The 12,477-nt window shown below is 46.0% G+C and overlaps 1 protein-coding gene across 5 annotated transcripts in view; it reads right to left on the bottom strand.

The window, feature by feature from the left end:
• Positions 1-11,071, bottom strand: part of ism1 (isthmin 1) — a 46,974-nt gene extending 35,903 nt beyond the window's left edge. For 4 of the 5 annotated variants that reach the window (XR_006079848.1, XR_006079849.1, XR_006079850.1 and 1 more), the window contains exon 1: positions 9,794-11,071. Coding sequence is in view for 2 of the 5 variants with exons in the window: in XM_042305642.1 (XP_042161576.1) it covers positions 9,794-9,934 (141 nt within the window). In the remaining 3 variants the exon portion in view is untranslated. The remainder of the gene's footprint in view (positions 1-9,793) is intronic. The other variant, XM_042305643.1, reaches the window with a different exon arrangement.
• Between the last annotated feature and the right edge of the window lie 1,406 nt (positions 11,072-12,477).

Here is a 12,477-nt window from a genome sequence, read left to right as displayed (position 1 = left end):
TCTCCTGTCACCACACTTCCTGTGAGTCGGTGGTGAGGATATTGTTCTCCTGTCACCACACTTCCTGAGTCGGTGGTGAGGATATTGTTCTCCTGTCACCACACTTCCTGTGAGTCGGTGGTGAGGATATTGTTCTCCTGTCACCACACTTCCTGTGAGTCGGTGGTGAGGATATTGTTCTCCTGTCACCACACTTCCTGTGAGTCGGTGGTGAGGATATTGTTCTCCTGTCACCACACTTCCTGTGAGTCGGTGGCGAGGATATTGTTCTCCTGTCACCACACTTCCTGTGAGTCGGTGGTGAGGATATTGTTCTCCTGTCACCACACTTCCTGTCCGCCAACGCTGGGTCTAAAAAAGGTCTATTCTCTGTTCTACATGTGCACATCCTGTCCCATTTGTGTCTCAGTGGGCTCTTTAAATATGACACCTTCCCATGAAAATAACCCCCTGGTGCGTGACAAGGCAAGGGGGAGAGATGACATCATGGTCTTCAGTGGCAGACCAGTCAACCAGATCTGGGCATCACTGCCAGAGCAGAGCAAAGTCTTTCACAGAGAACACAAAACCCATTCTGTTCTAACAACAGAACTCAGGTTCGCTATGCAGCGAAGTTGTATGCGGACTGGTGCAATGTTAAAAACTCACTGTGCGGCTGAGTGGTGGCTGACTCAATTCCTATGAGAAATGTAAAAAATGTTTTCATGAATTTCTATCTTCTACAGTATTTTAAATAGTGGGTCAGTTTTCCAGACTCAGATTAGGCCTACTTCTAATCTAAAAAAACATGTTAATTGGAGATTCTACATTAAAAGTGCCTCTTGATCCAGGACTCGGCTTAATCTCAGTCCGGGAAACTGGCCCTTTATGTTCAGTAGAGTTCATACATCAATGTTGCACAGTGTTAGGTGTCATCTCTAGCCAGGTTAGGGCTGATATTTGGGGGTTCAACCAGTCTAAACCAGCTGCCCCAGTCCAAACCAGCTGCCTCAGTCCAAACCAGCTGCCCCAGTCCAAACCACCTGAACCAGTCCAAACCACCTGACCCAGTCCAAACCAGCTGACCCAGTCCAAACCAGCTGTCCCAGTCCAAACCAGCTGACCCAGTCCAAACCAGTTGTCCCAGTCCAAACTAGCTGACCCAGTCTCACACTAGAGGGCAGAGGGTTCAACCAGTCTAAACCAGCTGACCCAGTCTAAACCAGCTGACCCAGTCCAAACCAGCTGACCAAGTCTAAACCAGCTGACCCAGTCTAAACCAGCTGACCCAGTCCAAACCAGTTGTCCCAGTCCAAACCAGCTGACCCAGTCTCACACTAGAGGGCAGTGGGTTCAACCAGTCCAAACCAGCTGCCCCAGTCTAAACCAGCTGACCCAGTCCAAACCAGCTGACCCAGTCCAAACCAGCTGACCCAGTCCAAACCAGCTGTCCCGGTCCAAACCAGCTGAACCAGTTTGACACTAGCCGTGTCCCAGGTCTGTCCATGGCCCAACTTCTATGACCATCTTAATTGGTATGAAAATGACCACAGGAGCTGGCAAGACAGCACAAATAGATCTGGTCTCACGTCAGGGTTTTCCTGTTCCAAACCACAACTGTCCTTTAATATACAACAGACATAACTTTATATCCTCTCCTGACAGGTTAGGGGTGATATTTAGGGGTGATATTTGGGGGTGATATTTAGGGGTGATATTTAGGGGTGATATTTAGGGGTAATATTTGGGGGTGATATTTAGGGGTGATATTTAGCGGTGATATTTGGGAGTGATATTTGGGGGTGATATTTAGGGGTGATATTTGGGGGTGATATTTAGGGGATGATATTTAGGGGGGTGATATTTAGGGGTGATATTTGGGAGTGATATTTGGGGGGGGTGGTATTTATTTGGGGTGGTATTTGGGAGTGATATTTGGGAGTGATATTTAGAGGTGATATTTGGGGGTGATATTTAGTTGGGGGTGATATTTGGGAGTGATATTTTGGGGGGTGATATTTAGAGATGATATTTGGGGGTGATATTTGGGGGTGATATTTAGGGGTGATATTTGTACTTTAACTGGCCCAAGTGGCCCTCTTCTCTCTTGGAACGGCTTCCCTTGGCTTCCGTTCTCTTGTTCTTGTGCGTAGTGTTGGAACAGTCATAAACTATTCCAAGTCTGTTCCAACATTCTGCAGTGTGACACACACTCTGTAAATTCCTGGGATATTTCCTATTCCTGTGGCTGTGCCGAATATGCTGCAGCTAGCCAATCAAATCACAAAAAACAGGACTGCTATACCTGAATCTAAATGTGTTGTTGATATATTTACCGTTGTTTTTAATCTATTAAAACTAAACGTTCATGGACATCAAAGCTCCTCCAAGTTTCAAGGTGTATTAGTCGTATGTACGGTACACATGGTACACATCGCCCAACCAAATGCTTACCTGCAGATTCCTTCTCGACAATGCAACAACAACAAGAAACAAATAAAAGATAAGAATATGAACATAAAGTAAATGGCATTAGAGTAGAATAAACATTTTAGCATCAGTGTAATACAGGAAGGTACAATTATAGTCCAATATTTGGAGAGGAACCAGCATTTCTTCACCGCCTTAGGATGTAGAGGCGCCGTTGCACCCTCTTGACCAGAGTGGTGGTGTTGTTGGTCCATGTCAAATCCTCTGTGATGCGGACAACGAGGAACTTAAAACTGCTGACCCTCTTTACTGTAGTCCCATCGATGTGGATCGGGGCATGTTCCCTCCTCTGCTTCCTGAAGCCGACAATCAACTCCTTTGTTTTTGCCGACGTTAAGGGAGAGGTTTGTGTCCTGGCACTCCAATGCCAGGCTGACTCTTCATTGCTGGCCAACAACCGGGGTGTCATCAGCAAACTAGATGATGGAGTTGGTGTCATGAAAAGCCTCACAGTCATGGGTGAACAGGGAGTACAGCAGAGGACTGAGGACACACCCCTGGGGGGCCCCTAAGGGAGTACAGCAGAGGACTGAGGACACACCCCTGGGGGGCCCCTAAGGGAGTACAGCAGAGGACTGAGGACACACCTCTGGGGGCCCCTAAGGGAGTACAGCAGAGGACTGAGGACACACCCCTGGGGGCCCTGTGTTAAGAGTCAGTGTGGAGGAGGTATTGTTGCCAATCCTCACAGCATGTGGTCTGCCAGTCAGGAAGTCCAGGATTCAGTTGCAGAGGGTGGTGTCCAGACCCCGGGCTCTGAACTTGGTGTCAAGCTTGGAAGGGAACTATAGTGTTGAATAATGAACTGTAGTCAATGAACAGCATTCTCACATAGGTGCTCCTCTTGTCCTGATGTGTTATGGCCGTGTGAATAGTGATGGAAATGGCATTTTCCGTGGATCTGTTGCAGCAGTAGGAATGCTGAATGCTGCTGTACGGGCTCTCAGCATTGTATGGATATCTCCGTTCATCCAGGGTTTTTGGTTGGGGTAAGTCCGGATTGTTATTGTGGGTACAACATCATCAACACATTTCCTAATGAAGCCAGACTGAGTATGTATTCCTCAATGTTGATGGATGAGTCCTGAGTGGATTAATCTTTGAACATATTCTAATCACTATTCTCTAAACAGTCCTGCAGCATGGAGTCTGCCTCCTCTGTCCAGCGCCTCACTATTCTCTGTGTTGGTGGCTCCCTCTAGAGTTTCTGCTTGTAGGCGAGGTGTAGGAACAGGGAGACTTGATCTAATTGGCCGAATTGGGGGTGGGGTATGGCTTTGCATCACGGATGTTTGTGTGTACATGGTAAAGCACACTGGATCCTCCTGTGGGGGAGGATACATGGTTGGTGATATTTTGGGAAATATTGGTTTTAGACAGGCTTGGTTAAAGTCACCCGTGACAATAAAGACTGCTTCTGGGTGAGAGGATTCTTGCTGGATAATGAGCTTTTACAGTTCGCTGAGTGCTGCCTTGGTGTTTGCTTGTGGCGGTATGTACACAGCTGTGATAATAACACACGTGAAATTCCCTCAGCATATAGTGGGGTTGGCATTTTAGCATCAGAAACTCCAGGTCGGGTGAACAGGAGCTCGCAATGTTTTCAAATTCGATACACCAGGACTGATCTATGGAGAAACCCCCCCCAACGCTTACCAGAAGCCACCGTTCGATCTAATCGGAATATGGAGAAGCCATCTGGTTGAATAACAGGGTCAACTTTATTGTCTGTAAGCCACAGGATAAATGATAAAGGATAAAAAGGATAAAAAAATTAAAAAACAGCATTCCCTGATGTCCCACGTGTGATGTTCTGTTCATCTCCATACTGTACACCGTTAATTCTTCTCACTTACTTTCACACCAAAATGTGTCCCTTTAGGAAGAATGCCTTTCTTAGCTCACCCCTAACCCACCAACCACCAGGCATAAATCAGTCCTGGATTGAAACATTATTTGAAATCTTTTGAAGTGCCGCCCCAGTGGGTGGGGTTTTGGGGGGGACTATTGAACCCATTGCAACAGGTCAGGTCAATTAAGCACAGCTGAAGTATTTGAAATGATTTCAAGTAGTATTGAACCCACGTCTGGCACGAATCCCCATTTATCATGGTTGTTGTGTAGCAGGGCAGAGTGACAAGGGTATTTCAGTGGTACGCTATAAATACATCAAACAGAGCTGAGGGAGGGAGAGAGAGAGGAGGGGGGGTGGACTGCTTAATGTAACAGCATCCCTCAGAACCGCCCTGTTGATTCTAGACCCCTCTTAACCCCGAGGTTGGATTCTGGGCTGTGTCCCAAATAGCATCCTATTCCATGTATAGTGCACTACTGGCTAATACAAACGTCTAACCCTCTGTCCTGTCCTGTCCTCTACTGAAGAGTTAAACCAGCCTTCTGGCTGCTATAGATGTCTAACCCTCTGTCCTGTCCTGTCCTCTACTGAAGAGTTAAACCAGCCTTCTGGCTGCTATAGATGTCTAACCCTCTGTCCTGTCCTGTCCTCTACTGAAGAGTTAAACCAGCCTTCTGGCTGCTACAGACAACCCTCTGTCCTGTCCTGTCCTCTACTAACCCTCTGTCCTGTCCTGTCCTGTCCTCTACTGAAGAGTTAAACCAGCCTTCTGGCTGCTACAGACGTCTAACCCTCTGTCCTGTCCTGTCCTGTCCTCTACTGAAGAGTTAAACCAGCCTTCTGGCTGCTACAGACGTCTAACCCTCTGTCCTGTCCTGTCCTGTCCTCTACTGAAGAGTTAAACCAGCCTACTGGCTGCTACAGATGTCTAACCCTCTGTCCTGTCCTGTCCTCTACTGTGGATCTTTTAGATGTTCTGCTAAAACCACAGAATTAGAATGACTGATTTTAGAATTAGAATGGATGTCAGTTCAAGTGATTCTGGGGGTGGTGAGTCCTACTGGCAGCAAGTAGCCTAGTGGTTAGAGTGTAGGGACGGTAGGTAGCCTAGTGGTTAGAGTGTAGGGACGGCAGGTAGCCTAGTGGTTAGAGTGTAGGGACGATAGGTAGCCTAGTGGTTAGAGTGTAGGGACGGCAGGTAGCCTAGTGGTTAGAGTGTAGGGACGGTAGGTAGCCTAGTGGTTAGAATGTAGGGACGGCAGGTAGCCTAGTGGTTAGAATGTAGGGACGGCAGGTAACCTAGTGGTTAGAGTGTAGGGACGGCAGGTAGCCTAGTGGTTAGAGTGTAGGGACGGTAGGTAGCCTAGTGGTTAGAATGTAGGGACGGCAGGTAGCCTAGTGGTTAGAGTGTAGGGACGGTAGGTAGCCTAGTGGTTAGAGCGTTGGGCCAGTAAACAGAAGGTTGCTAGATCGAATCCCCCGAGCTGACAAGGTTAAAATCTGTTGTTCTGCCCCTGAACAACAGTTAATACACTGTCATTGTAAATAAGAATTTGTTCATAACTCACTTGCCTAGTTAAATAAAGGTACAAATAAATACTAGGGTATTAACAATACTGACCTGGTTAAAACCTCACCAATGTAACAGGTGGATGCCTGACCAAACAGACACATTTTCAGGCATCAAGAGGGGAGAAAATATGAGTAAAAGGGGGAGACAAAAAATATGGTTTCTTTTGGTTGTAAAACTGCATGGTGGTGGATTAAAATTAAAGCAACAACTCTAACTGAAGGGCTCTAACTGAAGGGCTCTAACTGAAGGGCTGTAACTGAAGGGCTCCAACTGAAGGGCTCTAACTGAAGGGCTCTAACTGAAGGGCTCTAACTGAAGGGCTCCAACTGAAGGGCTCTAACTGAAGGGCTCTAACTGAAGGGCTCTAACTGAAGGGCTCTAACTGAAGGGCTCTAACTGAAGGGCTCTAACTGAAGGGCTCTAACTGAAGGGCTCCAACTGAAGGGCTCTAACTGAAGGGCTCTAACTGAAGGGCTCCAACTGAAGGGCTCCAAATGAAGGGCTCCAACTGAAGGGCTCCAACTGAAGGGCTCCAACTGAAGGGCTCCAACTGAAGGGCTCCAACTGAAGGGCTCTAACTGAAGGGCTCTAACTGAAGGGCTAACAGAAGGGCTCCAACTGAAGGGCTCTAACTGAAGGGCTCTAACTGAAGGGCTCTAACTGAAGGGCTAACAGAAGTGCTCCAATTGAAGGGCTCTAACTGAAGGGCTCTAACTGAAGGGCTAACAGAAGTGCTCCAACTGAAGGGCTCTAACTGAAGGGCTTACCAAGAAGACAGTGAATGTTTGAGTGGCAGAGTTACAGTGTTGACATAAATCTACTTGGTAAGAGCTGAAAATGGCTGTCTAGAAATGATCAACAACCAACTTGGCAGAACTTTAAGAATTTCAAAATGAATAAATGGGCAAATGTTGCACAATCCAGGTGTGGAAAGCTGTTAGAGAATTACCCAGAAAGACTCATAGCCGTAATCGCTGCCAAAGGTGATTCTACGAAGTATTGACTCAGGGGTGTGAATACTTATGTAAATGAGATATTTCTGTATTTCGTTTTAAATACATTTGCTAAAATATCTAAAAACATGTTTTCACTTTGTCATAATGGGGTATTGTGTGTAGATGGGTACAACAACAACAAAACATATGTAATCCTTTTAGATTTCAGGGTATAACACAACAAAATGTGTAATACGTCAAGGGGTATGAATCCTGTCTGAAGGCACTGCCAAAATCCCAAACTATCCCTTTAAACTGTTCTATGCAGTTTTTATTTTATTTTTTATTAATAGTGATGCGCGAGTTGACTCATAACCCCCATTGGGTTGAATAAAGACAAAACAATACCTTTAAAAACATCCATAAATGTATCATTCTTGTGCAATTTATATCTATAGGCTACATTGAGGGTTATCTTTCACAGTTTTAACTGAATTGTAATATTTTGATTTATTTATTTAATTCATCTTTATTTAACTAGGAAAGTCAGTTAAGAAGAAATTCTTATTTACAATGACGGCCTACCGGGGAACAGTTTGGCCTACCCCGGCCAAACCCGGACGACGGCCTACCCTGGCCAAACCCGGACGACCGCCTACCCCGGCCAAACCCGGACGACGGCCTACCCCGGCCAAACCCGGACGACCGCCTACCCGGCCAAACCCGGACGACGGCCTACCCGGCCAAACCCGGACGACCGCCTACCCCGGCCAAACCCAGACGACGGCCTACCCCGGCCAAACCCAGACGACGGCCTACCCCGGTCAAACCCTAACGATGGCCTACCCCGGCCGAACCCGGACGATGGCCTACCCTGGCCGAACCCGGACGACGGCCTACCCCGGCCGACGGCCTACCCCGGCCAAACCCGGACGACGCTGGGCCAATTGTACACTGAATTTAGACTACCAAACGCCTATTGAAAACCAATCACCATCTCTCCAAAGAAGATACTAAATACAGTGAGTTTGTAAACATTCTTTGTGAAATGGGCTTTTAAACGATGTGAAACTTTGAAATGTTTGATGTAATGTTCATTTTAAGCGTGGTTAAAAATTCACGAGCATTTGTATGATTGCAGCATGATAAACTAAAGAAAATATACATTTTTTTTATTACATTGTTGATATTTATATGTTTACTTTATGAAATTACTAACATTAATAGACACAAAATATCAACAAATCTCAAAATGAATAAATAAATGGATAGGTGTAATTTCAGCCTTCAGTGCCTGGCCTTAACTCCTGTGTGGTTAAAGTACCCAATCAATTTACAATGTACAAGGGTAGCTAGTCTTCAACTTTTAATGGTTGAGCATTTTGTCGGTCTGTTTTGCCCTGTAGTCGCTGCCAGTTTGGAAGACGTTGTTAAGGCCTCTAGAATGGGCCATGTGATATAAAAACACTAATTATTCATTAATACGCTGTAATGTGTAAACACTTTAGTGTTTACACACATAGCTAACACATAGCTAACGCCAATAACTTGTAATTACAGGAAAAACTGTGAAATACAAAACCCCCTCCCCTCAATGAATTTCATTCATCCATTAACTACGATTACAGTAGCAATTACTTGTCTTTTTGTTACAGTATAATACAGTAAATTTTACAGTATTTTACTGTGTCATTACACATTACTTGCTTTAATACCGTGTATGTGTGTGGTGTGTGTGTATATATAGTGTATATATATATATATATAGTTGTTGTATTGTAATATATATAACAGTTGTTGTACTGTAATATTAAATACAGAATGTTACTTGCCTGTAAATTGCTGTCAAACTCATAGTAACACCTTTACAGTGTAGTCATTACCCCTTTACAGTGTAGTCATTACCCCTTTACAGTGTAGTCATAACCCCTTTACAGTGTAGTCATTACCCCTTTACAGTGTAGTCATAACCCCTTTACAGTGTAGTCATTACCCCTTTACAGTGTAGTCATAACCCCTTTACAGTGTAGTCATAACCCCTTTACAGTGTAGTCATTACCCCTTTACAGTGTAGTCATTACCCCTTTACAGTGTAGTCATTACCCCCTTTACAGTGTAGTCATTACCCCTTTACAGTGTAGTCATTACCCCTTTACAGTGTAGTCATTACCCCTTTACAGTGTAGTCATTACCCCTTTACAGTGTAGTCATTACCCCTTTACAGTGTAGTCATTACCCCTTTACAGTGTAGTCATTACCCCTTTACAGTGTAGTCATTACCCCTTTACAGTGTAGTCATTACCCCTTTACAGTGTATTCATAACCCCTTTACAGTGTAGTCATTACCCCTTTACAGTGTAGTCATTACCCCTTTACAGTGTAGTCATTACCCCTTTACAGTGTAGTCATTACCCCTTTACAGTGTATTCATTACCCCTTTACAGTGTATTCATAACCACTTTACAGTGTAGTCATTACCCCCTTTACAGTGTAGGCATTACCCCCTTTACAGTGTAGTCATTACCCCTTTACAGTGTAGTCATAACCCCTTTACAGTGTAGTCATAACCCCCTTTACAGTGTAGTCATTACCCCTTTACAGTGTAGTCATTACCCCCTTTACAGTGTAGTCATTACCCCTTTACAGTGTAGTCATTACCCCTTTACAGTGTAGTCATTACCCCTTTACAGTGTAGTCATTACCCCCTTTACAGTGTAGTCATTACCCCCTTTATAGTGTAGTCATTACCCCTTTACAGTGTAGTCATTACCCCCTTTACCGTGTAGTCAAAGAGCCCATGTCAACTGATGCTGTGGTCTATCAACTTCTGCAGAATATAATAGAAGTTAGAGGTTTATTCCCCATTTTAAGCTCTAACCCCAAACTCAATAGCCGAAAGAGCCCCATCAATATATACTACAGGTTCTGATAGAATGACACCGATTAATAAATAGCACTCACCTCTGCGCGCAACGTATCCTGCTGATCCTGCCTCAAAGTAAAATTCCCTTGGTGCAACGGGCTGCTCCGTAACACGGTGATATGTAAGGTAAGAAGTAGAAGTCCTAAAAGCAACAAGAGTTCTGCCGCCAATCGAACCATCCTTTTCACCTGACCGGTCTTTGGTCCCTGCGGTGATGCAGGGGGTCCTCCGCCAGCTCCTCCCGCTGCAGACACTCCCAGCTCCGGATCCGCTGCGGGCGAGGAGCCGCAACACCACTTCGGAGCCACTTCTGGATTCAGAATTACAATTTTAAGGGGAAAGGGGTGGGGGGGAAAGGAGAATAGAGGAATCAAGAAAAACAAATCGGTCAAAATGTCAAGTTTGGGACCACGTGGTTATGTTCATGTTCATTAACATCAGATCAGCGTCGGTGGAGAGCGGTCTTCAAGTGGAACAAAAAGTGGGTTCAGATTCAATGTGTAAAAACGATCAAAGTTAAAAAGGTCCATACAGCGAGGTTCAGGTTTCCTTTGGTATCCCCGTGGATGATATGCTTCTTCTATGTCGGAGTGGATCTCCAAAGTTATTTCTCCAAAAGGCTGTCAGGGCGACTGTGTAAAACTGCCCATGGGTAAAGTAATGAAATAACTACGGAATTATTAGTTTGTTTGTTGCGCCCAACGTGTATACTATGTAAAAAACAACAACATGTAGTCTTATCGCGTGTTGCACTCCAGGTAGAGTCTTCTATCAAGAGAGTTGCAGCCCACTTCCAGCCCGGTGTTTCCGGCGCCACGTTCTCCACCTTTTTTTTACCAGAATTAAACCTTTTCCTCGCCTTACATACAATCAAACCGTCTTGCTCTCTTCACTCTCATCTGTGGTACGCAGGACTCCTTGGTTTTGATATTTTGGACACATTCTCCCTCCCGCCCATTATCTGGGCTATCATCTATCCAAAAGCGTCATATTGAATTCGCAGATGGAGGTTAACGCGTTGGTGTGGTACACCTTTGGCACACCATCACACCACCCAAAAAGTGGATCTCCCGGAAGAAGAAAAAACAACTAGTTTGAGGAGTTCTCCCTTTCAAGCACAACCGTTATCCATCCAGTCGCGAATCCAGACATGCTGCTGGCTATTCTCCGCAGTGTAAAACCAGTAGCCTTCCGATCCAAGCGTCAAGTGCGTCCCTCAGCTCTCACCGTGTCCAAAAAGTGTAAACCAAACGAGAGCCTGTCCACACTGTATACACGCTGTTTTTCTCTCGCAGCCCTCTCCTGTAGGCGAAAGTGTTTGTATACGCCCCTCTTCTGGTTTGCTGTCAAGTCTCCCCCCCGTTTCTTAATTTAACCCTTTCTATCCTTTCAGCGCCGGTGACACGGGAGGGACGGTGGCAATGCAACTCAGCATGGCGCGGATAACATGCAAGCCACAGTCAACCCACTGGACACTCTGTAGCCCGGCATCTGCATATGTGCTTGATGTTATTGCATTAACTGATCATATTGACCTTAAAGTGAAGATATTACAAATGATACATGATACATTGAAGCTATTAGGCTAGATTAGTAAAATGAATTGTGTCGCCAGCCTTCTAGGCTACAGTGGGTGACTGACTGACTCTGTTACTGCTAGGCTACAGTGGGTGACTGACTCTGTTACTGCCAGGCTACAGCCGGTGACTGACTGACTCTGTTACTGCTAGGCTACAGCCGGTGACTGACTGACTCTGTTACTGCCAGGCTACAGTGGGTGACTGACTGACTCTGTTACTGCTAGGCTACAGTGGGTGACTGACTGACTCTGTTACTGCCAGGCTAGGGTGGGTGACTGACTCTGTTACTGCTAGGCTACAGTGGGTGACTGACTATGTTACTGCTAGGCTACAGTGGGTGACTGACTGTGTTACTGCCAGGCTACAGTGGGTGACTGACTGACTCTGCTACTGCCAGGCTACAGCCGGTGACTGACTGACTCTGTTACTGCTAGGCTACAGTGGGTGACTGACTGACTCTGTTACTGCTAGGCTACAGTGGGTGACTGACTGACTCTGTTACTGCCAGGCTACAGCCGGTGACTGACTGACTCTGTTACTGCTAGGCTACAGTGGGTGACTGACTGACTCTGTTACTGCTAGGCTACAGCCGGTGACTGACTGACTCTGTTACTGCCAGGCTACAGTGGGTGACTGACTGACTCTGTTACTGCTAGGCTACAGTGGGTGACTGACTCTGTTACTGCTAGGCTACAGTGGGTGACTGACTCTGTTACTGCCAGGCTACAGTGGGTGACTGACTGACTCTGTTACTGCCAGGCTACAGTTGGTGTGACTGACTCTGTTACTGCTAGGCTACAGTGGGTGACTGACTCTGTTCCTGCTAGGCTACAGTGGGTAACTGACTGACTCTGTTACTGCCAGGCTACAGTGGGTGACTGACTCTGTTACTGCTAGGCTACAGTGGGTGACTGACTCTGTTACTGCCAGGCTACAGTGGGTGACTGACTGACTCTGTTACTGCCAGGCTAGGGTGGGTGACTGACTATGTTACTGCTAGGCTACAGTGGGTGACTGACTGTTACTACCAGGCTACAGTGGGTGACTGACTCTGTTACTGCTAGGCTACAGTGGGTGACTGACTATGTTACTGCTAGGCTACAGTGGGTGACTGACTGTGTTACTGCCAGGCTACAAGTGGG

The sequence above is a fragment of the Oncorhynchus tshawytscha genome, linkage group LG24 (assembly GCF_018296145.1).
Source record: "Oncorhynchus tshawytscha isolate Ot180627B linkage group LG24, Otsh_v2.0, whole genome shotgun sequence".
Taxonomy (NCBI): domain Eukaryota; kingdom Metazoa; phylum Chordata; class Actinopteri; order Salmoniformes; family Salmonidae; genus Oncorhynchus; species Oncorhynchus tshawytscha.
This window is presented reverse-complemented; position numbering and strand designations above follow the sequence as displayed.